Below are 25,233 nucleotides of genomic sequence, written 5' to 3' on the forward strand. Positions count from 1 at the left end.
CCGGGTGATGTATTCCCAGTCCGGCACCTGCAAGGCTCTAAGGGTCTGACGTCTCCCTCACGCACACCTGCCCACCGCGTCCTCGCTCTCGCCCTGCCTCTCCCGAACGCCCTCCTGGCGCCCCAGGCACATGCGCACACGCTCGGTGGGAGACGAGCGAGTGCGCATGCTCCATGCACCGCCTAGAGTCGGTATCCTCCCCTTTTCCCTTCGAGGAGGCGGCCTCAGGCTGGTGCGCACGCGTCGGGGTGAGGGGCGGGGCCCGGCTCGGCTCCCCGGCGCTGGTTATCGCGAGAGGCCCGCGATCTCGTAGCTCCCCCTCCCTTCCCTCTGCCTCCCGGGCTCCGGCTGCAGCGTCAGCCTCGGTCCGGCCTCTGTGGCTGCCGTGGCCCCGATCCCTCGGCTTCAGCCCCTGCGTCCCTTGGCGCCTCTCGGCCCCGATCCGCAGCGCCGCCCATCCTCGCCCCACCGGCGCCGGCCTAGGCGGCGGCCGCAGCCCCGCGCTCGCGTCGGCGCCGCCCGCTCCCGGCCCGCCCCCTATGGGCCCCGGCTAGAGGCGCCGCCGCCGCCGGCCCTCGGATCCCCGATGCTGGCCCGGAGGAAGCCGGTGCTGCCGGCGCTCACCATCAACCCCGCCATCGCCGAGGGCCCGTCCCCCACCAGCGAGGGCGCCTCCGAGTGAGTGGGCAGGGCCAGGGCCGGGGAGAGGACGGGATGGGGGTCCCAGAGTACCGAGGTCGGGGGAGGGGGTCGAGGAGATGAGAGGACGGGGGAGTGGGCCCTGGGTGGGAAGGACGGGGGAGGGGTCCCAGAGTTGCGAGATCGGGGAAGGGGGTCCCTGAAAGGAGGGGAGGGGGCCCTGGGTAGCAAGGTCGGGGAGGGGGCCCTGAGAGGAGAGGAGAGGTGAGGGGCTCGGATTATCGCTCTTGGCGGGAGGGAGGTCCCTGAATGGTGAAATCGGGCTGGGGGAAGGTTCTTGCTGGGAGAAGATGGGATGGAGCGTCTCAGTGTAGTGAATCGGTCCCTGCGGGGAGAAGACCGGAATGTGGCGCCCTAAATAGTGCAGCCAGGATGATGATGGGAGGGTTTCTGAGGGGAGAGGATGGGTCAGGGGTCCGCAATAGTGAAATCGGAGGAAGGAGGAGGAGTCCCTGAGTAGTGATGTGGGGGGAAAGGCGCGGGGTGGGGGGGTCCTTGCATTCCAAGAACGGTGGCACGTGGGGTTCCTGAGAGGAGGGGATGGGGCAAGCGGGGTTCCTGGGAGTGAGCATGGGGTAAGGAGGTCCAGGAAAAGGAGAAGGGGGTACCTGAGAGATTTGAGGGTGGGGAGGGATCCCTGAGGGGTGGGGAGGGTCCTCAGGGAATTGGGGGGAAGGGAGCCTGAGAAGACCCTGCTGGTGGGGGGTGGAGCTGAACCTGGGGAGAGTGGTTAGGAGGCCTGGAGGAGGCATAGAGGCTTGGGGGGGAACAAGGAGCGAGGGGGATTTGAAGGGACGGGGGTGGGGAGAACTGGGCACCCAGCAGGAAAGAAGTCGGGAGCCTGCTGGGACCCCTGAAAGCAGATGAACAGAGATTCTGGATCGAATGGATTAGCAAAGCCTTGAGGGGCTGGAGAAGTGTGATTGGGTTTGAGGCAACTGAGGGGAACAGGAGGACTTGAGGGGAAGGAAGGGACAGAGAAAGAAGCACGGGGCATTGGGGTTACCTGATGGCAGAGTTGCGTTGTGTGAGGTCACGCCACTTGGCCCCAGAGCATGTCCCTATGACCTCCCCACTCCCGTTCTTCATGCTGGAGCGGCCAGGCTGGTGTCAGAGGTCCGTGGCCGGGATCTGTGTGCCGTGCGCCTTGCCTGTGGTGTGACCCATGAGAACCAGGTGTGATGGGCGAATGGCATGTTTGGTGCCTCTCAGGGGACTTGGCCTCCTGCGACCAGATGAAGGAGGAGCGCCTTGATGCATATGTGTGTGAGTTCACATCTTTCTCTGTCCCCGAGGGTGCAGCTCAATGTGGGGACGTGTTCCTGATTCTCAGAAACTCCACTTATTCTTACGAGACATCTCCTTCATCATATTCTCTTCTCTTTTTTTCTTTTTTTTTTAATGTGATTTGTGATTTCCATCCCTTCAAGAATTCCCCCAGAAGAAGCCAGCCTTTGGAATTCCAGGGTTTTTTTAAATAACCACAGTGGAGTTGCCATGAAATGTAAAATGGCTTAATCAGCTGACTCCAGAATGCATTTTAGATGTCATAGGCCAGGCTGGACACATTCCAGGGTCTGAGGGCCTGGCTGCAAGAGCTGCCTCTTCACTCCTATGGTGAAGGGGTCGTGGCACATATATTCCTTCCTTTGCCTTTCCTTCTCTGTCCATCGGCGTCCTTCTTGTTCCCCCTTTATCCAGGTCCTGGCTCAGGGGACCACTACTATGAGCACAGGCTCTGCAGGCTGGAAGGGCATAGGTGTTGCTCCAGCCTCTGCCACTTCCTTGCCTTGTGACCCTCAGGCAGGTTACTGAACCTCTGAGCCTTGTCCCTCCTGGGTGGGCTGGGTCTACAAGAGAGGTGCCTCCCAGGAGGATTGTGGGAGTTAAAGCTCTTGTGCCTGCTCGGGAAGTGGCACCTAGCCCCCTACCTCCCAACGACCTCTTCGAGGTACCAGCTCAGGTGACATCACCCAGCGGCAGGTCATCTTGCTCCTGTGTGCCCTTTTGCTTACATCTCTTTAAGTTGTAGGCAAGTCATGGTTGAACTTGGGGCTTGGAAGGTTCCTGCCAGAACTCCAGTGTCCCCCTTCATCTCCTGCTTGAATTCCCCCGGGGGGGGTCTCCCCTAGGTGGGTGGTAAACCTTGGCTTAAGTGCCCTGGAGAGTGGTGAGTGGGGACCTCTGGAGGTGGCCCATTCTCCTCTAGTGACTTTCCTTAGAGCTGCACTCACTGTTTGGGTAGAGCCCTTGGCCACAGCCAGCGCTTGAAATGTGGCTTGTTTGTCCAAATTCAGGGGAGCTGTAAGTATAATACATATTCCAGAGTAACTAATTTCACCAGATAAACATTTTCTAACGTGGCTAGAAATTTTAAAAATTGCATACATAGCTCACGTTCTTTTTCTTTTGGGCAGCCTCGGGTTAGTGCTCGTGCGCGCTGAGCATTGAGCTGGCGTCTACCTGCCTGTTACAGTGTTTTACTCCAGGATTTGGTTCAGAGTCAAGGCACTCGTGAAAATAGCTAACTGTCAACCTGTCCTTCGAAAGTTCGTTGAAATCACCCAATAAAGTGCAGTATACATGGTTTTTATATACATTTATTTATTTGTTTGTTTATTTATTTTTGGCTGCGTTGGGTCTTCATTGCTGCGCGCGGGCTTTCTCTAGCTGCGGTGAGCGGGGGCTACTCTTCGTTGCGGCGCGCGGGCTTCTCATTGCGGTGGCTTCTCTTGTGGAGCACAGGCTCTAGGTGCGCGGGCCTCAGTAGTTGTGGCTCGCGGGCTCCAGAGTGCAGGCTCAGTCGTTGTGGCTTACGGGCTCAGTAGTTGAGGCTCACGGGCTCTAGAGCGCTGGCTCAGTAGGTGTGGCTCACGGGCTTAGTTGCTCCTCAGCATGTGGGATCTTCCCGGACCAGGGCTCGAATCTGTGTCTCCTGCACTGGCAGGCAGATCTTTAACCACTGCACCACCAGGGAAGTCCCACATGGTTGGTTTTTAATAACCGGCTCTAGGAATGCATGTACGTATAAATGCCTACCGTTTACAGTAACGCTCAAGATATAATAAGAGCATGCTGCTGGAACGGAATGCCCTGGAATTGTCTGCACTGTTTAAATTATGCCCCTCTCCTTTCCTCCGCCCATGCCTCTGTGTAATTCGTGTAAATTAGAGGCGCAGATGCTACGGCTTCTGTCATCTGCCTCTTGGTTCTAGTTCTTTGCTCTGAGGCCACTCAAAATGAGTTTGCTCCTCCATCCCTGTGAAAGACAGGTGTCCTGACCTGGGGCTTCACTCCCCGACCCCCAGGCTTGTCTCTCCGGTTCCCTTGTCTCCTTCCCATGTGGTCCAGAGCTCTTGTGTCAGGAGGAAGGGCTCCCGGGTCTGATAGCAGGGCCACTGAGCTAGAGCTGGCCCTCGAGGTTCTGAGGTCTCCTAACCTTTATGAGTGGGGGAGAGGGACGGCATCCCCAGTTCTCAGGGACCTCAGCTGTGTGTCTGCGGGTGGTCTTTCTTTCCCATGAGATCGTAGGCCCTTCAAGCACCAGAATCAGGTCTGATTCACCTCCCAGCTACAAACCCCAGGCCTGGAATGTGCAGTGGCCACGCGGTGACCTCGGCTCGGGCTGAGTCATCTTTTGGTAGCGCATGCAGTCTTGGCTAACCCTCGCCCTTGGGGTCTCCGCAGAGCAAACTTGGTGGACCTGCAGAAGAAGCTAGAGGAGCTAGAACTTGACGAGCAGCAGAAGAAGCGGCTGGAAGCCTTCCTCACCCAGAAGGCCAAGGTCGGGGAGCTCAAGGACGATGACTTTGAAAGGATCTCGGAGCTGGGAGCCGGGAACGGTGGGGTGGTCACCAAGGTCCAGCACAGACCCTCGGGCCTCATCATGGCAAGAAAGGTGAGAGGCAGCTGGCGGCGGGGTGACGGCTCTGTCCCCGTACTCTGCGGGTGCAAGCGGTGGCGACAGGTGCCCTGGCAGCAGGAGAGAGGGGCCTCAAGGGTGCCGGCCTCTGCCTTCTGACGGGCTCCCAGGCTCAGAGGCCACCCCCACCAACGTGGGTTCTAGTTAGAATGTGGTGATGCAGCCTGGTGCCACGCAGCTCTTCTCTTGGAGGCCGCCCCCTGCCTTGCGGGATGTCTGAAATTCAGGTTTCCGGGAACAGACTGGCTTGAGAAGGGTAGCAGACGGAAGAGAGGAGAATCGAGTCCCCTTAGAGCCGGGCTTCCCCTGACTTCACAACCAGAAGGCCTTGCCGACCAGGACTGGCTGCTGGTAGCGACGGCCACATCGGTGGGGTGGGGGAGGGCGGTCCCTTGGTAACGGGGTACCCGAGCCACCTGTAGTAGCCAGGGTTCTCCAGAGAAACAGAAGCACTAGGGGTGTGTAGGGGGTGGGGTAGGTAGAGGTACTTTAAGGCATTGGCTCAGGGACCGTGGTGGCTGGCAGGTCTGAAATCTGTAGGGCGGGCCGGTGGGCGCAGACCCAGGAAAGAGCTGGTGCAGCTTGAGTCCAAAGAGAGTCTGGGGGCTTCCCTGGCGGTGCAGCTTGAGTCCAAAGAGAGTCCTAGGGGCTTCCCTGCAGGGAGCGCTGGTTCGATCCCTGGTCAGGGAACTAGGATCCCGCATGCTGCGGCGTGGCCAAAAAATTTAAAAAGAAGAAAAGAGAGAGAGAGAGAGAGAGAGAGAGAGAGGGAGTCTGGAGGCAGAATCCTCTCTTTGCGGGGGGTGGGGGTAGCGCGACTTCAGTCTTTTAAGGCCTTCAACTGATTAGATAAGGCCCACCCACTTATGGAGGGTCACCTGCTTTCCTCAAAGTCTGATGATTTCCATGTTAGATCACATCTAAAAAATACCTTCACAGTGACATCTAGATGGGCATCTGACCCAACAGCTGGGTACCGTGGCCTAGCCAAGCGGACACACAAAATCAACCATCACCTCCCTGTTCAGTGCAAACCCTGGTGCTGAGAAGTCCCTCATCGGGGCTCCTGTGCCGCAGTGCAGCCTCCCTGCTACACGTAGGGAAGGGTCCCTGAGAGACATCGGGAGTGGAGAAGAGGAGGTCACCACCTGGGGATGGTGGCTCCTGCACACGTGACTGGGGGACGTTGAGTTGACACGTGATTCAGCTCCCACAGACGTGTTCCTGCAGACATAGAAAGCCCCCTTTCTGGAAGCCCATCGTCCCATAGTTTCCGAGTTGCGTTCTTGGAAACCTGACCACCCTGGTCCCCGGGGGGATCTGCGCAGGGCCCGCCTTTCCTGGGAACCATGCACTCGGTTTCCATGGGGGGGGGGGGAGGTTAGCGCAGCAGCTATTCCTCCTGCCTCCAGAGCCCCGCCCTCCCTCCCGAAACCTACAGCCACATGCTTTCTATTTCTGTCTGCTTACCACAGGCAGCCTTTTCAAAACCAGAGCAGCCCCCGAAATCCCTGGTCTGCCATCGCCCAAAGTACAGGGAGTGGAAGGGCAGACGTGAAATTCAGACGGTGATGGAAGGCAGGGACTTGGGAACAGAGTGTACAGGTCAGAGTGCTCGTCAGGGTCGGAGGGTTCTCAGGACAACCAGGACTCTTCCAGGTGGCTGCTGACGTGCCTTGTATAACCATGAAATCTGAGAGTTTGTCTACGGCTTTCTGAAAGCCTGTGAAGTAAGGCTTCCGGGTTTAAACCTGGGGGGCCCAGGTGTAGTCTAGTTAGTGGTGCTGCCCCGATGTCTGTGTCCTGGCTGTGATACAGGCCTCAGTCACAGACAGCGTCACTGCCAGGGGAAGCTGGGTGAAGGGCACACGGGACTCTCTCTGCTGTTTTTGCAGCTTTCCTGTGCTTGCATAATCCTTTCAAAATAAAAGGTTTAAAAAAAAAAAAGGGAGGACTTCCCTGGTGGTCCAGCCGTTAATACTCCGAGCTTCCACTGCAGGGGGCGTAGGTTCGATCCTTGGTCGGGGAACTGATCCCACATGCTGCGCGGTTTGGCCAAAAAAATAATAATAATAGAATAAAAATTTTTTTAAGAAAGGGAATTCCCTGGAGGTCCAGTGGTTAGGACTCAGCACTTTCATTGTCAAGGGCCCCGGTTCGATCCCTGGTCAGGGAACTAAGATCCCGTATGCCGTGTGGTACGGCAAAAAAAAAAAAAAAGTTCTAAAAACTGGGGGTAGTGAACCTCAGATTTTGTTCCCCATCAATCATAACCCCTTCCAGTTGCCTGTGGCCTGTGCAGCCGCACCCAGAGTCATGCAATTCAGGGCGTGAATTTACTCCCTGGTGGCCCTGGAGCCCTCGGCCGGTCTGCGGAGGTCAAGGGCTCCCAGAGTGCCATTTCTCCCAGGAGCTCTGTTTGCCTGTATTCAGCTGAGGACACAGGTGGGAAAATTGACATGTCAAAGTGGTTTTTGAGAAACAGTGGCCTCCGTCCTTCCTCCACTAGCTTGGGTGGAATTCCGAATTCCTGGGAAGCCGAGTAGGAATTCCACACATTCTGGAAGGCCTGCACGGATCCTGCTGTGGGCCGGCGTCCCTCCAGCCCCTGTGATGGGCAGGAGATTATCCTGACCACTACGACACGAGCAGTGACACCAGGTCCCTAAGACCCGCAAGAACCGGGCTCCATTTCCACTGTCTCGTCCGTTCGTAAATGTTCTCTGAACTCATGTCTGGTGTCACGATTCCTCCCGCATCCTTGCGGGGCCCTGGGCACACAACCTCTGCATCACTGGGGCCGGCAGAGATCCGCGAAGAATTCGGTGACCGTGTTGCACCTGTGAGGCTCTCCCAACTTCCCTGTGCTCTGAGCGGAGGGATGTGTTTTCAGCCTCGTGTGTGTGTGTGTGTGTGTGTGTGTGTGTGTGTGTGTGTGTGTGTGTGTGTGTGTGTGTGTGTCCCTCCCCTCGGCATCTGCATGCTTCCAGAATGGAGGTTACAAACCTGCCCAAGGCCACGTCCTAACACTAGCTGTCTTCTTTCTAGTGATGGCCCTGGGTCAAAGCCGGTGCGCATGTTCTCATTTGCATGGGCCAACAGCTCTGTTTTACTGAGAAACTGAGGCTTAGCTGGGTCGGTGTCTGAATTGGGCTTGAACCCTCTCGGGTCCTCCCTTTGCAGTTGACCCTGACCCAGTGGAAGCAGTCAAGGCCTCGCCTCCGCAATCCATTTCCCTCTTTACCTAGTTTGTGCCCCCTGCCCCCATCCCTAACTCGAATGCCCCAATCTGCAGTAGGAACACCCTTAGACTCCTAGATGGGGTTTGAACTCCTAGCACCGTACTTATTTAATCAGCTGTTGGAGCTCGCACAGCCCAGGTGCTGCCGTGGAAAGAGCGTGGGTTTTGTTTGGCGTTCCATAAGCCAGGACCCAACCCTCCCTGACCGCTCACCAGCTGTGTGCCCCTGGGGGCGTCATTTAAGTCTCTGAACCTGAACTTGCTGGTCAGCCCAATGGGGGCAGTTCTCACCACCACTCTCCAACCCCTATGGGTCGTCATCGTCAGGGCGAATCGCAAGCACCAGTGCTCAGAAACGTGGCCCTCATCCCATTCCTGCTTTTTCTCCACACCCCCTCAGTGGTGGTTCATAGGTAATCCATGAGGCTCACTTCACATGGCAGCCGCCCCTGCATCCGTTCTTTACCATATTTTTCTGGAAAGCCTCTGACTTCTTTTGGCCTTATTCACATTAAGGCCCTGACTCCAGGCTTCCAGGACCCCTGGGATTTGTCCAGATCTGCCCAGTTTTGTCCAACTCCCCCACTTCTGCTTCTCTACCCCCACCACCCCAGTGATTCATCTGCGGCTCCTTTGAAGTTCTTTGTCGAGAGCGGCGCTGTCCACGATGGCTGCCCCTGGTCAGACGCAGTGGCCGAGCCCCTGAAACACGGTCGATGTCAGACAGGGTGCACCGTACGTGCAGAAACACAAACCAGGTTTCAAGGGCTCCGTGTGAAAAAACTCATTAATATTTTTACATCGCCCTCACGTTCGAACAGTCAATTTTTGATACGCTACACCGAGTTTCAACAAAATACATGAAAAATTCATGTCACCTGTCTCTCTGTACTCTGAATGCACAGCTAGAGGATTCAGAATTAAATTGGTGGCCCGTGCTGTATTTCTCTTGGGCCTTGATGGTCCTGATGCTGGCATTGCCCACAGTCCGCCTCGCTGTGCCCTCCCGCCTGGCTTGCAGGATGAACCTGCCGCGCTGCACACGGACGGCAGCACTTGGCTTTCAGACCCTCATTTCGCCCTCTCCAAGCGGGTCTGCTTGCACGTGCTCACAGGGGCGGCCGTTGGAGGAGAGAGCACCTGGGGTTCTGGTGTGTTCTGCCGTCCCGCTGGTGGTGGCCAAGGGGCAGGTGCGGTGTCCCAGGGCCCACAGCCAGAGCTCTGCTCTGCAGGCTGGGTCAGGTGGGGAACCTTCATGTGTAGGCGTGAGGCTTTGCCTGGGGGCGGCGTAGGCACCAGGCACCGTTTCGCTGGGAGCTGCTGCAGTTCTCAAGGTTTTGAAGGTCGTTGGTGGGTGCCCCACACACGCCCCGTGCCCCCATGAACTCGGCACACAGCCCGCCAACAGGCAGCTCTTTGTCCTTCCGCCGGCATGCCCACCCCACCTTGTCCATCTGGCAGAGTCCCACCTGTCCTTCGAGGCCCGGCCTGAGTGTCGCCTGAGCCCTGGACCCCCCTCTGTGATTCCTCCATCAGCATCTCCACCACAGCGGGGTTGTTTTGCCTGTGTCTCTTCTCCTCCTGGTGGTGCGTCTCGTCCAAGCAGGACCATCTGTGCTGTCTCTCCCTGTCACCAGCCCCGAGTGTAACTGACTCTACAGAAATGTCTGTTGAATTGATAGTGGTCATTTTCAGGTACCGGGGATCTGGTTCCGCCTCTCTGATGGACAGGTGGAAATCACACCCTTTTCTTGTCTTATCACCATGGCTGTAGCATCTAGGACTCGAAGTAACCAGAACGTGCACCCGCAGCCTGACTCTCCCCCGCTGTACGGGGGATCTTGGCTTATTTGGGGTTTGTAGCTGGGAGTTGCTCTTGGCTGTTTGTCAGCTGTCTCTTCTGCATCTCTCTGGACGATCCTTTCTTTTCTAACCTTTCCAGATATTGCGATGAATTTGGTGGCAGTCCTCTCTGCTGACTTGAACTCAAGGGGAAGGGGAGCTAGGATCCTAGGGTGGCAGTGGAAGGCTATCTGTTCTCTCTAGGCCGGGGGTGGGAAGGGGTCCAGAAAACCCAAGGGGCGGAGGGGGGCAGAGGTGAAGTAATTGCCGCATCGGACAGGGCATTACCTGGTCTGCTCCTGGGAAAGGCTGGCCCTTTGTATGATCTGATTAACAGAGCTCCCCCTGTAACCAAGTGAATAATGTTGCCTCTGATGATATATTTTTTTAAAACAGCATTATTGAGATGTACTTCACCTACCATACAAGCGACCCTTTTAGAGTATTTAATACACTGATTTTTAGTATATTCACAGAGCTGTGCATCCATCACCATCATCAATTTTAGAACATTTTCGTCACCCCAAAAATATGCCCCATCCCCATTAGCAGTCACTCCCCTGTCCCCCAGCCCCAGACAGCCAGGAATGCACTCTCTGTGGATTTGCCTGTTCTGGACATTTCCCATCAGTGGAGTCACCCACCATGTGTCCTCCTGTGTCTGGCTTCTCTCACTGAGCGTCATGTTCTCAAGGTCCATCCACATTGCAGCGAGTGTCTGTGCATCACCCCATTTCACGGCTGAGTGATGTTCAGGGCGTAGAGAGACATTTTTCTGTCCCTTCCTCCGTTGATTCAGGGCATTTGGGTTGCTTCCACCTTTCAGTTGCTGTGAAGCCGGTTACTGTGAACATTCCCGCTCCAGTCTGTGTGTGGGTGTGTGTTCCCCGTTCTCAGGTACATAGACACCCTTCCTTCCCGGCCCCCCTCAGTGGCCCGATCCTGACCCCGCCTCCCTCTCCCTTGCAGCTGATCCACCTGGAGATCAAGCCAGCCATCCGGAACCAGATCATCCGTGAGCTGCAGGTGCTGCATGAGTGTAACTCCCCGTACATCGTGGGCTTCTATGGGGCCTTCTACAGCGACGGCGAGATCAGCATCTGCATGGAGCACATGGTGAGTGCGGTGGGGCCCGGGGCACCTCCCCTCCCACCCCGGAGTCCCCGTCCTGTTCCCGGGGGACCCTCTTGGAGGTGGACGAGGCAGTGCAGCCGTGCGTGCATGTAGACCCCTTTGTTTCTTAAGTGCCAGACACCCTCCTCCCGACGTTGCTTTTTCCCCGGATCCATGGTAGACGTTACTCTCTGTTGGCACAGAGCCGGCTCCGTCTTTTTCCCCTCCGTCTAGCGCCCTGGCGTCCCCGCGTACCTGTTGGGTAATTTATGAAACGCTCTTGGTGGACACTAAGGTTGTTTCCGGTCCCCGCGGCCTTCTGAGTAATGCAACGTTGAAAGTCCTTGCACCTAAGCAGGCATGCCCGAGGGCTGAGGCCCGCCGCTGGGCTATGCGACTAAACACTTGATCTCTCCTTCCCAAGTGCCCTCTAACCAGCGTGCGTGGTCTGGGGACCCGGGTCTGCACCCCAGCTCAGACCCATGGGACCAGGCCTCTGCCATGGAGGGCGGCCGCCCATCTCTTTTAAACCATGGTTGATTCTGATGTGCCCCCTCATTAAGGAACTCTGGTCTCGAGGCTCAGAAGTGGGTGGGATCAGGTGTAACGCGAAAGCAGAAGTGGTCAGAGCCGAAGGCCCCCAGAGGAAATGCCGCCGGCCCTCTGCCATGCCTCCTTTGTCAGGTAGGGCCCTGCCCGCTCCCGGCTGTCCAGGCCCCGGCCCTCAGGGCCCTTGCAAAACCAGGATGCCGCGTGGCTTTTGGCGGGTGGCTGTGGTTACGCCTCGCCTCCAGCTTGCCGTCCCCTCTGATGGTTTTGTAACGAAGGCAGGAAACGAATTTGAGCAAGAGCCCGCGAGGAATGCATGTGGGCCGGGGGGAGGGCTCCCCCGCTGCCTTGCCCCGACCTGGCTGCCTGATTCCCACCTGGCACTGCCCCGTGGGAGCCCCTTCCCCACCTGGGAGAGGGCAGTCGTATCTGCCCACCCACCTGGTCGACACTGCACAGACGAGTATCAGGGCGAGAAAAGGATATGACATCGCTGTGGTCTGAGGGGAGCCTCTTCTGTGCTGTCTCTCTCCCTCCCTCTCCCCTTCCCCCCTCCTCCCCTGCTTGCCCCCGCTTCAGCTACCTCCATCCCTGCTCCCTGAATACCCTGAGAGTTTGGAGGCCCCTCTTGGCCTTGTACAAAAGAGGCAGCATGGGACTTCCCTGGCGGTCCAGTAGTTAAGACTCCATGCTCCCACTGCAGGGGTCACGGTTTCCATCTCTGGTTGGGGAACTAAAATCCCGCGTGCTACACAGCACGGTCTAAAAAAAAGAAGAGAAAAGAAAAGAGGCAGCATCACAGCCCCACCCCCTCCCCCTCCGTTCTTGGTGGGTGTAAAGCATCAGTTCCAGGTGAGGCGCCTGCACCCCGGCAGCGCACAGACGGAACCGCTGGGATGCAGGGGAGATGCTAGATTCTCTTTGTTTGCCATGTTCGTCCTTCAGAGCTTCACGGTCGGGCTTTTCTTGTTCGCTTTCATAGCGAGCATATGACGACAGTGGAACGCGTAGATGGCACACAAACGCAAGGACACGGGCTCGGGTGTGGCCCGCGCGCCCCTCTTTCTGCTGACGGGTTACAGTCAATGGAGGTGAGCCTTAAGTGGTGGGTGGCTGCTGGGCGGGGAGGGCGTGAGGAGGACAAGATGACGGGAAGCGCTGAGAGGGCCTGTGCCACCTACACCAGTGTCCTCGTGCCCGATGGTCCCCTGCAGGGTCTCGCACATGGCGGCGAGAGGACGCTTGCAGTCCCCCCACCTCTCATGCGGGACTGGACGAGTCTCGCACCTTGTCTGTCAGGCCAAAGATATGAGGACGGGGCGAGCTGGTCCATGAACGTTGACGGAGCGTCAGCCGTGACGTTGTCACCACCGCCACCATTTCCCCGAATTCCTGCATCACCTCCATTTCTCTCCCTGTCGAGGGCACACATTCGTCTCTACGCAGGGTCGTGCACAAATTGACTCTCGTCTCCCACCGGGTAGATTCCAGCTCCAGCTTGTGAGAAAGGCCCGCTGGCTGTGCCGAGCAGCTCCGATTCAGCACAGAAGAAACTCACCTGTGGGCACGGGAAACAGCGGGGCTGGCGGCTCCCCGGTGCCCAGACCTATTCCTTTTCCTGGGGAAACTAGGGGCTTGGACCAGCGGACAGCGGGTGTCTCAGGGCCGGAGCGGCCAAGGAGCAGCCGACTGACCACTCAGAGGCAGCTCTTGGTATTTTCTTGGGTCCTGGTCAAATCTACTGAAGAATGCACTCCCTTGTTCTACAATAATGAAAAATCAGACACGTCCGTCAGCAAAGGGGAGGTGAAGAATGACACCAGGCCGCTTTCCAGGGGAGAAGTGAAAGCAGCATATATGCACCGGATGAGAAAATCCCCCGAGAGGAAAGTATGCATAATGTGAGCCCCCAGATAGATAGATAGATAGATAGACTTAAAGCTCTGTATCAGCTCTGCACCCCACGGAGGATGAACCACGCTGATGTCAGGGGCTGGGTGGCAGTGGGGCTGCGTGGAGAGGACCCGCGATGTGTCCTGAGTCGCCTTGAGACCCCAGCCTGGGGCCTGGCCCACCGTAGTCGCTGCGGAGACGTTCTCCCTGAATGTCGTCCAGCAAACATACCACAATCCTACGGAAAGTTCAGAGTATGAGGAGCTGAGTCAGGGAGCAGGGATCACGAACGCTTTTTTTAAAAAACCCTTTTAAGGTTGATGAAACAAAAAATGAGAAAAAAAGTGGAATTCCCATCTCGCCCTGCACGCAGAACGGGGCTGGGCCAGGCAGCCTGCCGACCAAGTGCACCGGACCTCCTGGTCCCGTGGGTTCCTCCCCGGCCACACCCGCCGTCGCTGCACGCACAGCCCCCTTGTCCTCAGGCTGGGGCTAGCCTACAGAGTCCCCCGTGGGTTCCCAAAGCGTTGGAGGGCCTGGGGTTTTCCACAACTCCCACCGTGGCCCTTCTCCCCAGGCACAGCTGGAGCAGATGCCAGGGAGGGGGGACCAGGCGTCTCCGAGGCTGCAGGCTTCTCGCGCCCCCTCAAACGGAATAAGAGGCCTCCTGGGACAGCTGGTGGCCACAGGAGCCCTAGAGCAGCATGGAGAGAAAACAGGCTCTCCACCCAGCTGCGAGTTCAGAGGCTGACCACCTCCCACCGCATGCCCGAGCCTCAGCTCCGGTCTGCCTGGCATCCTGGGGGGGCCTCGGTGTGTCCTCGGAGCCCATCTCTGAAGAGGCGCCTTGGGCCAGTCGGTGACACCCGGGGTTTTGGTCTCCAGGTTTGCTTCCGGGTGACCTTGCACAAGACACTTGGTTTCTGTCACTTCCTCGTTATCGTGTGGATTTGGGGCCATGCCCTGGTCAGGGGATCAACTAGGGTGCCCTGTGTCACGTCCTTTGCTGAACATCCCAGTTTCAGGGTGGCGAGCAGTGGCTACACCGGCAGGACGGGGGGCCGAGCCATCGTTCCCCCTCCCCCGTGCCCCTCGGCCATCAGGCCTTCCTGGCGGAGCTGGCTTGGCCTTCCGTCTGTGCCAGGCACTTGCGGGCGGCGCCCCTGTGCTCGCGCTCCCCTTCCCGAGGCTGCGGCTGACTTGCTGGGAGGGGACCCAGGCCCAGAGCTGCGGGTCTGGCTCAGGTACGCTCTCTGGTGCTCCGGCTGCAAGCTGGGCGGCTCAGCCGCAGGCCTCATGGAGCACTGCCCGCCGGCCGCTGCCGTGGCAACCTCAGGAAGGCTGAGTCACGCCGTCCAGCCACGGGCCTCAGTTCCGGGAAGGATGGACCGCCTGGCGAGCACACTGGCACCCTTTCCGTTTCCTGAGGCCCCAGAGGTGGCCGGGGCCGCGGGAGTCCCTGCTCTGAGCCAGTTGGTTGCCTTTGGCTGTGGTCTGGCCTCTGTTTTCCGTGGAGGAAATTGAGCACCAGCTCTCTGGGAACCAGGGAAATGCTTCGTTTTCCTCCCTGCCACTCTGGCGTCCCTCTGGGGAGCCCTGCCTGGCGACGGCTCAGGGCAGCTCTACCTCTCTCTCCTGTGCTGCCCCTAGGACGGTGGCTCCCTGGACCAGGTGTTGAAAGAAGCCAAGAGGATCCCCGAAGAGATCCTGGGGAAGGTCAGCATCGCGGTAAGTGCGTGCGGGCGCGTGCTCCCGGCCCCGTGTTCTCATGGGTTTCTTCTTACTTCTGCCCCCTTCCACGCGGCCAGGCTCGAGGAGCCTCAGGAAGCCAGTGGTGGGCGTCAGCCTCCGGGCAAAGAGGCAGAGGTGCCTGTGCCAGCCTCCACCGACTGTGGGACTGAGCGAGTGGCGTCCCTTTGCCTGTGAAGTGGGGGTGATACTTCTGTGCCCCATACAGGCATGGGGGTGGCAGGAGGAACCGTGGCGCGGCGCCAGGCACTCGCTGTCCCACGGTGCTGCCATCGTCGAGTGTCGCCTGTCTAACTCGGTGAAACAGCCCCTGTATCCTTCACGCCGTCAACCTGGGGGCCCCGAGCACAGTCCCGGCACCAAAGGGCTCAACAGAGGACGCCTCTCGGGCTGGGGTGACCCCTGAGGTGGGGCAGTTGGCTGGACACTTACAGCCCTACTGACAGGGCCTCGGGCCCTCCTCAGACAAGGGGAGAGCGATGTCCTCCTCAAGGATGGGGGGCCGTGTGAGAGTTGGGGAGGTGGGTGACTGTACCCACCCGAAGAATGTCGTCAGTGTCACATGGCCACTTCGGCCTGGGCCTTGGGCCTGTCCAGAGGACAGTCCCCCTCACGGTACCGCCCCGTGGCTTCCCTGCAGGTTCTGCGGGGCCTGGCGTATCTCCGGGAGAAGCACCAGATCATGCACCGAGGTAAGGGGACGGGCGCCCCGGGGCCGGGAGGGGCTGACGGCGACCCGCAGCGTCCACACCGCCGGCTCTGCTCCCAGATGTGAAGCCATCCAACATCCTCGTCAACTCCCGAGGGGAGATCAAGCTGTGCGACTTTGGGGTGAGCGGGCAGCTCATCGACTCCATGGCCAACTCCTTCGTGGGGACGCGGTCCTACATGTCTGTGAGTCCTTCCAGCGTCCTCCCCACCGCCACCCCGACCCTCACCAGCTCTTCCCCGTTTTCCAGAAGCTTTTCCAAAAGCCTGCCCTTCCCTGTAGTATAGTTTCTTTTGCGGGCTTTGTTCTCTCCTTCGAATTTCTAGTTTCCATCATCTTCTCATCTGGGTTTTTGTCTCTCTGGAGATACCGGCCTGGTTCCTGTCCGCTCGGGGAGAGTAGTCAGTTAATTTCTGAGCCAATCGACTAGCCCTCCGTTATTTTAGGCACTATCTGGGTGATTTTATTTTTTTATTTTCATTTTTATCTCTTTAATTTATTTTGGCCACACCGCGTGGCCTGCGGGATCTTAGTTCCCCGACCAGGGATCGAACCCGCGCCCCCTGCATTGGCAGCGTGGAGTCTTAACCACTGGACTGCCAGGGAAGTCCCCATCTGGCTGATTTTAAGAGCAGATTCTGAGAAGTCCGTCTTGGGATTGTTGGGAGAAGGAGACATTCCGGCGTCTTTCCTGGGTCGGTCGCTCTCCAGAAGCACTTTGGGTTGCGGGGCTTTAAGGGGCTGCTGTCAGCACGGCTGGAAGCAGGTGGAGGGAGGGGGCGGAATGGCTTTCTTTCTGCTGCTGGGCCCCTAAGCGTGATGGGGCTGCAGGGGGACCACAGGGACGCTCTAGGGTGCCAGCGCCCCTCCATCTCCCTCGGGCCGTCTCTGCCCATCTCCCCTCAGCCGGAGCGGCTGCAAGGCACTCACTACTCGGTGCAGTCAGACATCTGGAGCATGGGCCTGTCCCTGGTGGAGCTGTCCATTGGAAGGTACCCCATCCCCCCGCCGGACGCCAAGGAGCTGGAGGCCATATTTGGCCGGGCCATGGTCGACGGCGCGGAAGGAGAGCCTCACAGCATCTCGCCGCGGCCGAGACCCCCCGGACGCCCCATCAGCGGTATGGCCTGAGGCTGGGACTTCCGGTTTGGATGGGGCACGCGGCGCCTGGGGACAGCAGCTGCCTCCCCTCTGGCCCCTCTTAGCTCCACCTGTCCCCCTGGGCCACGCTCACTGCGGTCAGCAGTCCTCAGATGGTCCTGAGGCTTCTGGGGACAACGCTGCAAGCAACGCCTCGAACTGTCCTGTCTGGGGCAGCTGCACCTGTTGCTGCCAGCTGGCGGGGTCGGGACACTCGCCCCTCAGCCAAGCCGTGGGGTGGCGGGTGGTTTCTCCAGCATTTTATCACGAGAACGTTCAAGTGTACAGAAAAGCCGACAGGGTTGCCCAGCAGGCAGTCTTCTGCCCCACACCTGGACTCTGCAGTGGCCGTCCTGCTGTGTTGGGCCAGGCCTTTCAGGGAGCCCAAAGTGAAGGGAACTCGACTCGGGTCTCGGGTGGCTGGTTAGATTCAACCCAACACACAGCAGAGGTACGGGAGGGCAGCGGGGCTCCCAGGGGCCTCCCGGTACCTCAGGCAGCCACCTGCGAGGTTCAGGCCGATGCTTCCACCACATTGGGGGCTGGCGAGGGGTGAGGGTCATGGCTCAGGTGGTGTGATTAGGAAGGGGCGCGTAGGACTCTGTGATTTATTTATTTATTTTATTTTAAATTTTTTTGTTTTTTTGCGGTACGCGGGCCTCTCAATGTTGTGGCCTCTCCCGTTGCGGAGCACAGGCTCCAGACGCGCAGGCTCAGCGGCCATGGCTCATGGGCCCAGCCACTCCATGGCACGTGGGATCTTCCCAGACCGGGGCATAAACCCGTGTCCCCTGCAGCGGCAGGCGGACTCTCAACCACTGCGCCACCAGGGAAGCCCAATTTATTTATTTTTTAAGTCAAGTGACAGGAAGAGAGTTGAATTGAGTGAGAGCCCAAAGGACCATGCAGTGGACTGCAGTTGGTTGGTTGGTTTCTAACAGCTTTATTGAGATAGCATTCACATACCATATGGTCCACTCAATTCAGGCTTATAACCCACCGGATTTCTATACCTTCACAAGGTTGTCCGACCATCACCTTTATCTGACTTCAGAACATTTCATCACCCCAAAAGGAAACCCTGTCCCCTACCCAGCCCCTGACAACCATGAACCCAATCCCTGTGTCTGTGGATTTGCCTGTCCTGGACGTTTCCCATCAATGGAATCACACCCTGTGTGTCCTTCTGTGTCTGGCTTCTCTCACTGAGCATTGTGTTCTTGAGATCTGTCCACACCGTGGCAAGTATCGGTGCCTCGTGGCACCTTGTGCCTCGCTCCTTTTTTATGGTCACATAATATTCCACCGTGTGGAATATTTACCGCTGACGGATACTTGGGTCGTCAGATGGCGCTTTTCACAGTATTCTCAAGCCCAGACCCTCCCCTTTCCTGGTGCCGCACCCAGACTGCTGGGGTGTCTTGATTTCCTCCTAGGGGAGAACCCCCCCGCCCGCATCTGTGTCCTCAGGCCCCGGCCCTGCCCCTCCCTTTCTAGCCCAACTCCCAGACGGTGCTCAGACCTTCCAGGCGGGGAGGAGCGGGGCGCTGTGCCAGGCCGCTTGGCCTGCCGGCACCTCCCCCAGCCCCGGCCCTGGCCCACGTGCCCATTTCAGGACAGGGGACAGAAGGCGAAAGTCCAGCTGCCAAACGCGGGCCTGGCCAGCTGGGTCTAGGACAGGGGTCAGCCATCCCAGCCAGCCACCATCCTGAGCCCGCAGGTCCGTGCCAGGTTACACTGCCGCCCTTGCCTGCTCAGCCCCCCGTGGCCCCTCCCCCCACGCCAGGGAGCAGGGGGTCGGCTTTAGCACAGCCCAGACGCAGCCCCCTGCCAGATGTGTGCCTTCTCAACAAACGTTCCTGTTCGTTCTGGTGTTTTGTTTTTTTAATTCACCAGAGGCTCAGGAGAGATGTTCCTCTCCCAGGAAGGCAGCTGGGCCCAGGAGCCTGCCCTCTGGGTCGGGCCGGGTGCGGAAGAGGGTGCTCGGCTGCGTTCAGCACGCTCAGGCCCCACCGCCCGATGGAAGCACGGTGCCCACCTGCCCGTCTCACCCGTCTTTGTTTCTGCCCCGGGCAGGTCATGGGATGGACAGCCGGCCGGCCATGGCAATCTTTGAGCTGCTGGACTACATCGTGAACGAGGTGCGTGCCCGGGGCCCTGCTGGCAGGCGGGTCACCACAGCAGCAGCATCAAGCCATTCCCGTTGGAAAGTGTTCCCCAGAAAGAAGAGCGTTCGATGCGTAGACTGTGGGTTGTGTCGGGAAGGGGCCGCAGAGAGCTGTGGAGAGACCACTGAGTCCAGTAGGATGCGCACGCCTCCCCTCCCCAGGGGGCTCTTTTTTTTAATCTTTTCACGGGGATGAACCCGGAATTCTCACTCTGAGCCCAGTGGCCCAGCGCTGGGGCCCTGTGGGTGAAGTCATAAATCATCCCACTGCCTCAGGGAAAGTTGAGGCATCACCTTCCTCTCTGGGAAGGGGGCACAGGGCGCCCACCCAGTCCTTCTCCCCACCACGTGAGAGGGCAGCGTGGATACTCCCATTGTACAGATGGGTAAATCCAGGCATAAGGATGGGAGTGGGCTCCTCAGGCCTGCAGCTGAGACAGGGCCGAGCAGGACCTGACCCTACAGCCCTCCCTTTCGGCGTGGCCGGGTCACCCTCCTGGCCCTTCTCTGATGGAAGTGTGTTTCTAGTGGCCCTTTGGAGTTGGGGTGGCCAAGCTTGGCCCAGGGTTGGGTCTTGAGGTGAGCAGCTCAGAGCAGGGTCAGTGGCGACAGAACAGGGCAGGGTGGTTCCGGTGACACAGCTCTCCCTGCACCTGGCAGCGACACCCAGGCCCAGTGAGCACGTCCTTCCAGGGAGGCCGCCGGCACCTCCCGCCCCTGAGCAGGAAGAAGGCCCACTGCCCTCCTGGACGGGGCCTGAGCCTGCGCACGGCTGTCCCCACCCCGGGACCTGTGCGGGCCCAGGCCCCTCAGGCTTCCCCTCTTTTCAGGCAGACCCCCAGCTCTCTCCAAGCACCTCCGGAGGGTAGTGGCCCAGACCATGTAGCACGTGGTCAAGAGTAACCATCCTCATCCATAAAATGAGGATGAGCCCTGTTCTCCTTCACTCCTGAACCAGTCGTGGTCTCCAAACAAGAAGAGCTTTTGAAGGAAACTCTGGGAAAAGGCCAACCCAGTTGGCAGGGCTGCCCGGGGAAGCTGCTGGAAGGGGGGTGGTGGGCGCCCTCTGCCTCCAGGAAGGGTGCATCCTGAGGGTCCCCAACAAGTGCCGAGCTGTCCTCAGAGGCACAGGCTGGGAAGCGCCTTTTCTCCCTGATTCCAGAAGCATCCTTGAGCTCTCACCCCCGCCTTTCTGTCCTGCCCCGCAGCCTCCTCCCAAGCTGCCCAACGGCATCTTCACCCAGGACTTCCAGGAGTTTGTAAATAAATGGTAAGACGCCATGGCCGCCAGCTCGGGGCGGGTGGGGCAGGGGCCAGGTGGCCTGGCCTGCTTCCTGGGACGGCCGGGGCCTCGGGGATGCCGGGCAGTGGCGGCGTCTGGCGGGACTGGAGCTCACCTGAGAACCCAGATCCCCCGCCAACCCCCCACCAAGGCTGCTGAGTCACGGCGTCCAGCTGCCACCCCCAGCTTGTCCCCAAAACCCCGCGCAAGCCAGGATGGCAGGCTCTCTGGAAATAACGCTATTCCCGCCTTGCCTTCTGCCAGCAGGCAGCCAGGTGTCCTAACCCCTCAAGCCCGTAACCCGTGGCTCCTAGGCAGGCCTTCGGAGCCGGTTTCTGGGGGGTGGCCCTCCCACCCTCTGAAGCGTCTGGGTGACGCGGCCTCGGGCGAGCGGGCTGTGGACCCGGAGGGCCGGCCTGTTGAGCGCCCTGCACGTCAGGACGCGACGCTGCGGCCCAGGGTTGCGTACCTCGCAGCCAGCCTGTGACTGTGCGTCCAGCGCTCCCCGTAAACCTATCTGTGCCCTGTGAGGTTGCCAGTTTGAAGAACTGCCACTCAGCCCTGAACTGCTTTGAGCAGCAGCCTTTTAGACCGTTCCTCTTTCGTGAAGGGAAAACTTCCACTTTGACCCTTGGACTCCCAGACTTGGGGTTTTTATTAGAAACTTAGCTGTGGTTGCTGCTGGGCCTCTGACGGAGCAGCGTGGGGGGGTTTCCCACCCTCTTCCCCTTTCCCTCCTGTCCTGGTCTCAGATTCTTGCCCTGCCCTCCCGGGGCATCCTGCTCTCACACCCAAGGGTGGCGGTGGAGCCCCTCACCCACGGGGGCCAGGCAGGAAAGGGCAGCAGGATGCAGGCCTCTTCCCCCAAGGCCACTGACTGCCCGCCTGTCTTCTCTCTCCCACCCCCTGGAACCCACAGCCTAATTAAGAACCCAGCAGAGCGAGCAGATCTGAAGATGCTCATGGTGAGTAATACCCACAGATTTTGGACTTCCAGAGGTCCCTGGCAGGCCCTCCTCGCCTTGAGTGAACACCTGAGCTGGCTCTGATGTCTCTTGGCCAAGCTGGAGAACCCCTGTGGGTCGCCCTGGCTTGCTGGAGGGGACCATGCAGAGCGGCCATGGTCCTCTCAGCTCCCCGGGGTACAGAAGGGCCCGTGTGCCTGGGGCTAGGGCTGTGTCTCAGAATGGCCGGCCTCCAAGGCGTTGGGGGCACCACTGGGGTGTTTGCCTTCCTCTAAACCCATACTGTCCAACGTCCTTGAAAACCAAGGTGGTCTCTGGCATTGGCCTTCCCCCGGCAGGGCTGCCTGCCAGCCTCAGGGTGACCATCACAGTGCCTTCCGCCCATGTCCACTGTGGACGTTAGGCCTTCTTCCTCCATCACCAGGCCTGACCACCTGAGTCACCCCCGATGCTGAGTCAGCCCCTTGTTTATGCGTCTTGTGGCTCGAAGAGAGAAAACACTGCCAGCTACAGGCGTGAGACGTTGGTTGTCAACCTCAGGTGTCCACAAGGGAGAGAAGAAGCCTCTTAGGGTGGTCACGATGCGGTAGTTTGAACAACCGAGCCACGCCCTCCGGTGGGCTCCTGTGCCCCTGCCTGCAGGACCACGCTCCCCCCTCCCCACCATGTCCTCCACCGGGCCTCCCTCCTGCTTTCCACCTCAGGACCTTTGCACAGGATGGCCCTTCTCCTTCTGGGACGTGTCCTGTTGCTCTCCCCCCAGCTATGGGCCTCTGCTTCGGCACCGCCTCCAGGAAGGCACCCTGTCTAGCCCACCCCTCTGTTAGCTGTGGCTGCAGCCTGTGTGTCCCAGCTGTAGTCAGTTTTCTGTGGCCCCAAGAGTGAGCCTGGCCTGGAGTGCCTTGTGGGAAGGGGTCTGCGTCCATCTGCCTCTTTCTAGAAGCTCCTTACTGAGTCCAGTGACGTGTGTTCAGGGCACACACGACATAAGAAGCACGTGTTCACTGTGGAACATGCAGACCCACGGAACAGGGGAGTGAACTTTGATACCTGCCATTGTCTCCCCCCCCCGCCCCCCCGCCCAGCTCCACGCACTTCGCACAGTGCGGGACGACGTCCACGTCTCTGCCTGCGTGACACTGTGGGCCGTGTGGGGCTGACTGTCTTCCCGACCACGAGTCCTGTTCCCTTGGTTTGGTGTTTCACCCAAGCCTACGCCCACCTTTAGGGAGGTAGGGGTGGTCTCGCCTCCCCAGCTGGCATAACAGGTGGATGTCACGTGGGAGGCCTAGACCCCCGCCCTTCCGAACGGGAACCGCTGTCAGGGTGACTGTTAAAGTTACTTAAACTGACGGACGAGGCGCGATCCTGCTCTCCAGCCACACGGGCCCTGTTTCAAGGGCTCAGGAGCCTCAAGCGGCCGGTGGCTGCCGCCTGGACAGGACATGTAGGGCACTTGCTATCCTCACAGAGTTCCGTGGTTCCAGATCAGATGTTCTTACCCAGGTGACTCTGCCCCCATGGGTCCCTGGGCCACGTCTGGGGACGTGTGTGGTTGTCACACCTGCGGGGGGATCCTGGCGTCAAGCGGGTCGGGGCAGGGATGCTGCTCCACACCCCACAGCGCCTGGGATGCCCCACAGAGGGTGAGCCGACCCCACGTCACCCTGAGCTCCAGGGGGCATAGAGTGGCCTCCCCCATCGCCTGAGACCCCGTCCCAGGCCGCGTGGCCCCGGGCCCGGGCCTCCCTGCTCTGGGGTGGGGACCCGGCCGGCCGGCTAGGGCGGGGCCACTCACTTCGTTCCTTCCCTTTCAGAACCACGCCTTCATCAAGCGGTCGGAGGTGGAAGAAGTGGATTTTGCCGGCTGGTTGTGTAAAACGCTGCGGCTGAACCAGCCCAGCACGCCCACGCGCACTGCCGTCTGACGGTCCCGCCACCGACAGACCCGCTCCCCATCCCACCCCTCCGGCTGCCCCCTCCGTGGGGATGCGCGCGTGGCCCTTGGGCCCGGGGAGGCCGACGCCGCTGCGCTGTCTTCTCAGAACCTGCTTCCTTAGGTTTAAAGAAAAAAACCGAAACAAAACAGGGAAAGAAAAAGCAAACGTGCCGGTTGTGCTTCTTGTGCCTTGTCCTTGGGGTGTCAGCCTTGATCCAGCCCGGGGTGGGCGCCTCTGCGAGGGCGGCCCAACCCCCGAGACACGGGCGTGGTGTCGGGCACTGGCTTTGCTCCTTTCCGAGGCCCTCAGAGGGACCCCCAGCCGTGGGTGACTTTCACCAGAAGAGAAGGGGGCTGCCCCCTTGGAGTGCGTGTGTGCCCCCAGCCTGGCATCTGCCCCTTGGAGGTGGCCGTCCCGGCCCCCAAGAGCTATTGGGCCCAGTGGCTCTCGTGGGGTCCCCGCCCCGGTGGCTCCAGCCTCGGGCCATGCAGCCTGTCCTCAGCAGTGCGTGACCTGCCCCCTGGGAGGGACCCCCAAGTCCTCTTCTGTGCTTCGGGGAACAGAGACTTCTGACAGCTCGCAGCAGCCTGAGCTGACACTCGCTCGGCAGAAAGGAAGCCTTGGGTTTCCAAGCTGTCCTGTGGTTGAAGCCCCAGCAGATCCTGCAAATAAGGCCCGCTCCCCTATGCCTGCAGGCCGACAGATGTGGGCGGGTGGCTCTGTGTCACCTCTGCTCGCCCAGCAAATCAGAAGTGATCACCCAAGCCACGTCACTGTCTCGGGCCTTGAACCGTTCGACCGCAGCTGATCGGAAATGAGATGGTGGGGGTGAGGCTGTCCTGACTCCTGGTGGCCGTTGGGGTGTCCAGCCAGGCCCCCTGCAGGGGTCTGCATGAGGTCCGAGGCCCGAGACCCAGCCTTTCCGCCTTCAGGGCTGTACCACCTCCAACGGAGAAGGCCGCCTCTGGGCCATCGGGCAGTAGGAAGTGGTGGAGGGCAGGGCTGCTTCTAAGGCTTCCCCTCCTGCAGGCTCTCTGAAGATGAAGCTGTGCGTCTCCCCACAACCCCAATACTTCCTGAAGGCTTGAAACAAGCCGATATTTATGTGTGATAAATCGCAGAGGAAGGGTTCTCGTAGAGCAGCGGTCCTGGTGCAAGCCACACCAGCCCCGCGTTTCTGGAGAAGGTATAGCTGAAGGTGGGGGATTGTGGCCCTCTGGGAACTGCTGGGTCCTTTTCTTCCTAGGGAAACCCTTCAAGTCTCCTCTGTTTTTTCCTGTGGTCACCAAAGAGAAGACAAGTTGGTAGCTGTTCCAACCAGCTTTCCGGATATCTGCCACCTCGTAGTTGCCCCCAAAGTCTTTCCTGATTTAGAAAAGAATAAAAAAGATAACTAAAAGTGATGGAGGTGTCGCTCTGTGGGTACCCCAGCTCCCTCCAGAGCTTCAGAGGGGGAAGGGGGCCTAACGGGTGAACTGTGACTCAGCGTCTTGGCCCGTGGGCGCCCGGCGCTGGCAGTCACAGGCAGCCCCATCGTTGGGCCAGTCCTGTACACGTCAGGCTGTGGGCCTGACCAATGTCTGTTAACAGAGCCGACTGCCGTTCGCAAGGAGTGAGACCACATTGACGGGGTTCCTAGGGGTGCTGGTGAATCGGGTCGGTGGGGTAAGGCCTCCAGGGTTGCTGGGGGAGGATGGATCGAAAGTAGGCGCCTCCCCCAGCCCATCGGCTCCAGCCGCCCACCGTCTGCTGTGTTGCTTTGCCAGGACCCCGAGGCGCCTCAGGAAAGGACCAGAGAGACACTTGGCGCTTACCCTTCCCACTCCGAGTCAGCCAGGAACACGCCAGAGCCTTGGAGACCGTGATGAAAGTGTCCGACTTTAACAGCCAGGGGTCTCCCCCGCCCCCCACCCGCTTCCTGCAAACGTCGCTAGACTTGGCCCCCTCTGCCCCCACACCGCGACACCCCGTCTCTCCCCGGTTCACAGTGGTCCCTGCCTGGCTGCTCCCATCCAATGATCT

General features: G+C 59.5%; 2 protein-coding genes across 5 annotated transcripts in view; one reads left to right on the top strand and one right to left on the bottom strand.

Annotated features, from left to right (window-relative positions):
- CREB3L3 (cAMP responsive element binding protein 3 like 3) overlaps nucleotides 1-730 on the bottom strand; it is a 41,806-nt gene extending 41,076 nt beyond the window's left edge. The window contains exon 1 of the mRNA XM_030764486.2: nucleotides 2-730. The gene's annotated coding sequence lies outside the window, so the exon portion shown is untranslated. The remainder of the gene's footprint in view (nucleotide 1) is intronic.
- On the top strand, nucleotides 330-23,376 carry MAP2K2 (mitogen-activated protein kinase kinase 2). 4 transcript variants are annotated; one of them, XM_022557158.3, is made up of 11 exons: nucleotides 330-678; nucleotides 4,387-4,597; nucleotides 10,674-10,820; nucleotides 14,910-14,987; nucleotides 15,649-15,700; nucleotides 15,778-15,902; nucleotides 16,624-16,837; nucleotides 18,934-18,998; nucleotides 20,233-20,294; nucleotides 21,226-21,271; nucleotides 21,696-23,074. In XM_022557158.3, exons 1-11 carry the CDS (start codon nucleotides 587-589, stop codon nucleotides 21,699-21,701), a joined length of 1,098 nt encoding a protein of 365 aa, XP_022412866.1. In that variant the 5' UTR covers nucleotides 330-586; the 3' UTR covers nucleotides 21,702-23,074. The 4 variants fall into 4 exon arrangements, with proteins under 4 accessions (XP_022412866.1, XP_089761777.1, XP_022412865.1 ...); XM_022557157.3 differs by lacking the exon at nucleotides 21,696-23,074 and adding an exon at nucleotides 23,089-23,376 and having other exon boundaries at nucleotides 341-678; XM_089905651.1 differs by lacking the exons at nucleotides 4,387-4,597; nucleotides 21,696-23,074 and adding an exon at nucleotides 23,089-23,376 and having other exon boundaries at nucleotides 334-678.
- Nucleotides 23,377-25,233: the final 1,857 nt, after the last annotated feature.

This window comes from Delphinapterus leucas, unplaced genomic scaffold (genome assembly GCF_059928025.1).
Source record: "Delphinapterus leucas isolate spDelLeu-1000000601 "Yukka" unplaced genomic scaffold, BTC_Dleu_Yukka2 spDelLeu_asBTCV2_sq25, whole genome shotgun sequence".
Lineage (NCBI taxonomy): Eukaryota > Metazoa > Chordata > Mammalia > Artiodactyla > Monodontidae > Delphinapterus > Delphinapterus leucas.

What these genes read in the sequence shown, in the direction of transcription:
- MAP2K2 (XM_022557157.3), top strand. Translation starts at nt 587, where the DNA reads ATGCTGGCCCGGAGGAAGCCGGTGCTGCCGGCGCTCACCATCAACCCC. An exon ending in ACCAGCGAGGGCGCCTCCGA is followed by an intron (nt 679 to 4,386) that starts GTGAGTGGGCAG and finishes GGGTCTCCGCAG; the next exon opens with AGCAAACTTGGTGGACCTGC. An exon ending in GGACGCGGTCCTACATGTCT is followed by an intron (nt 15,903 to 16,623) that starts GTGAGTCCTTCC and finishes ATCTCCCCTCAG; the next exon opens with CCGGAGCGGCTGCAAGGCAC.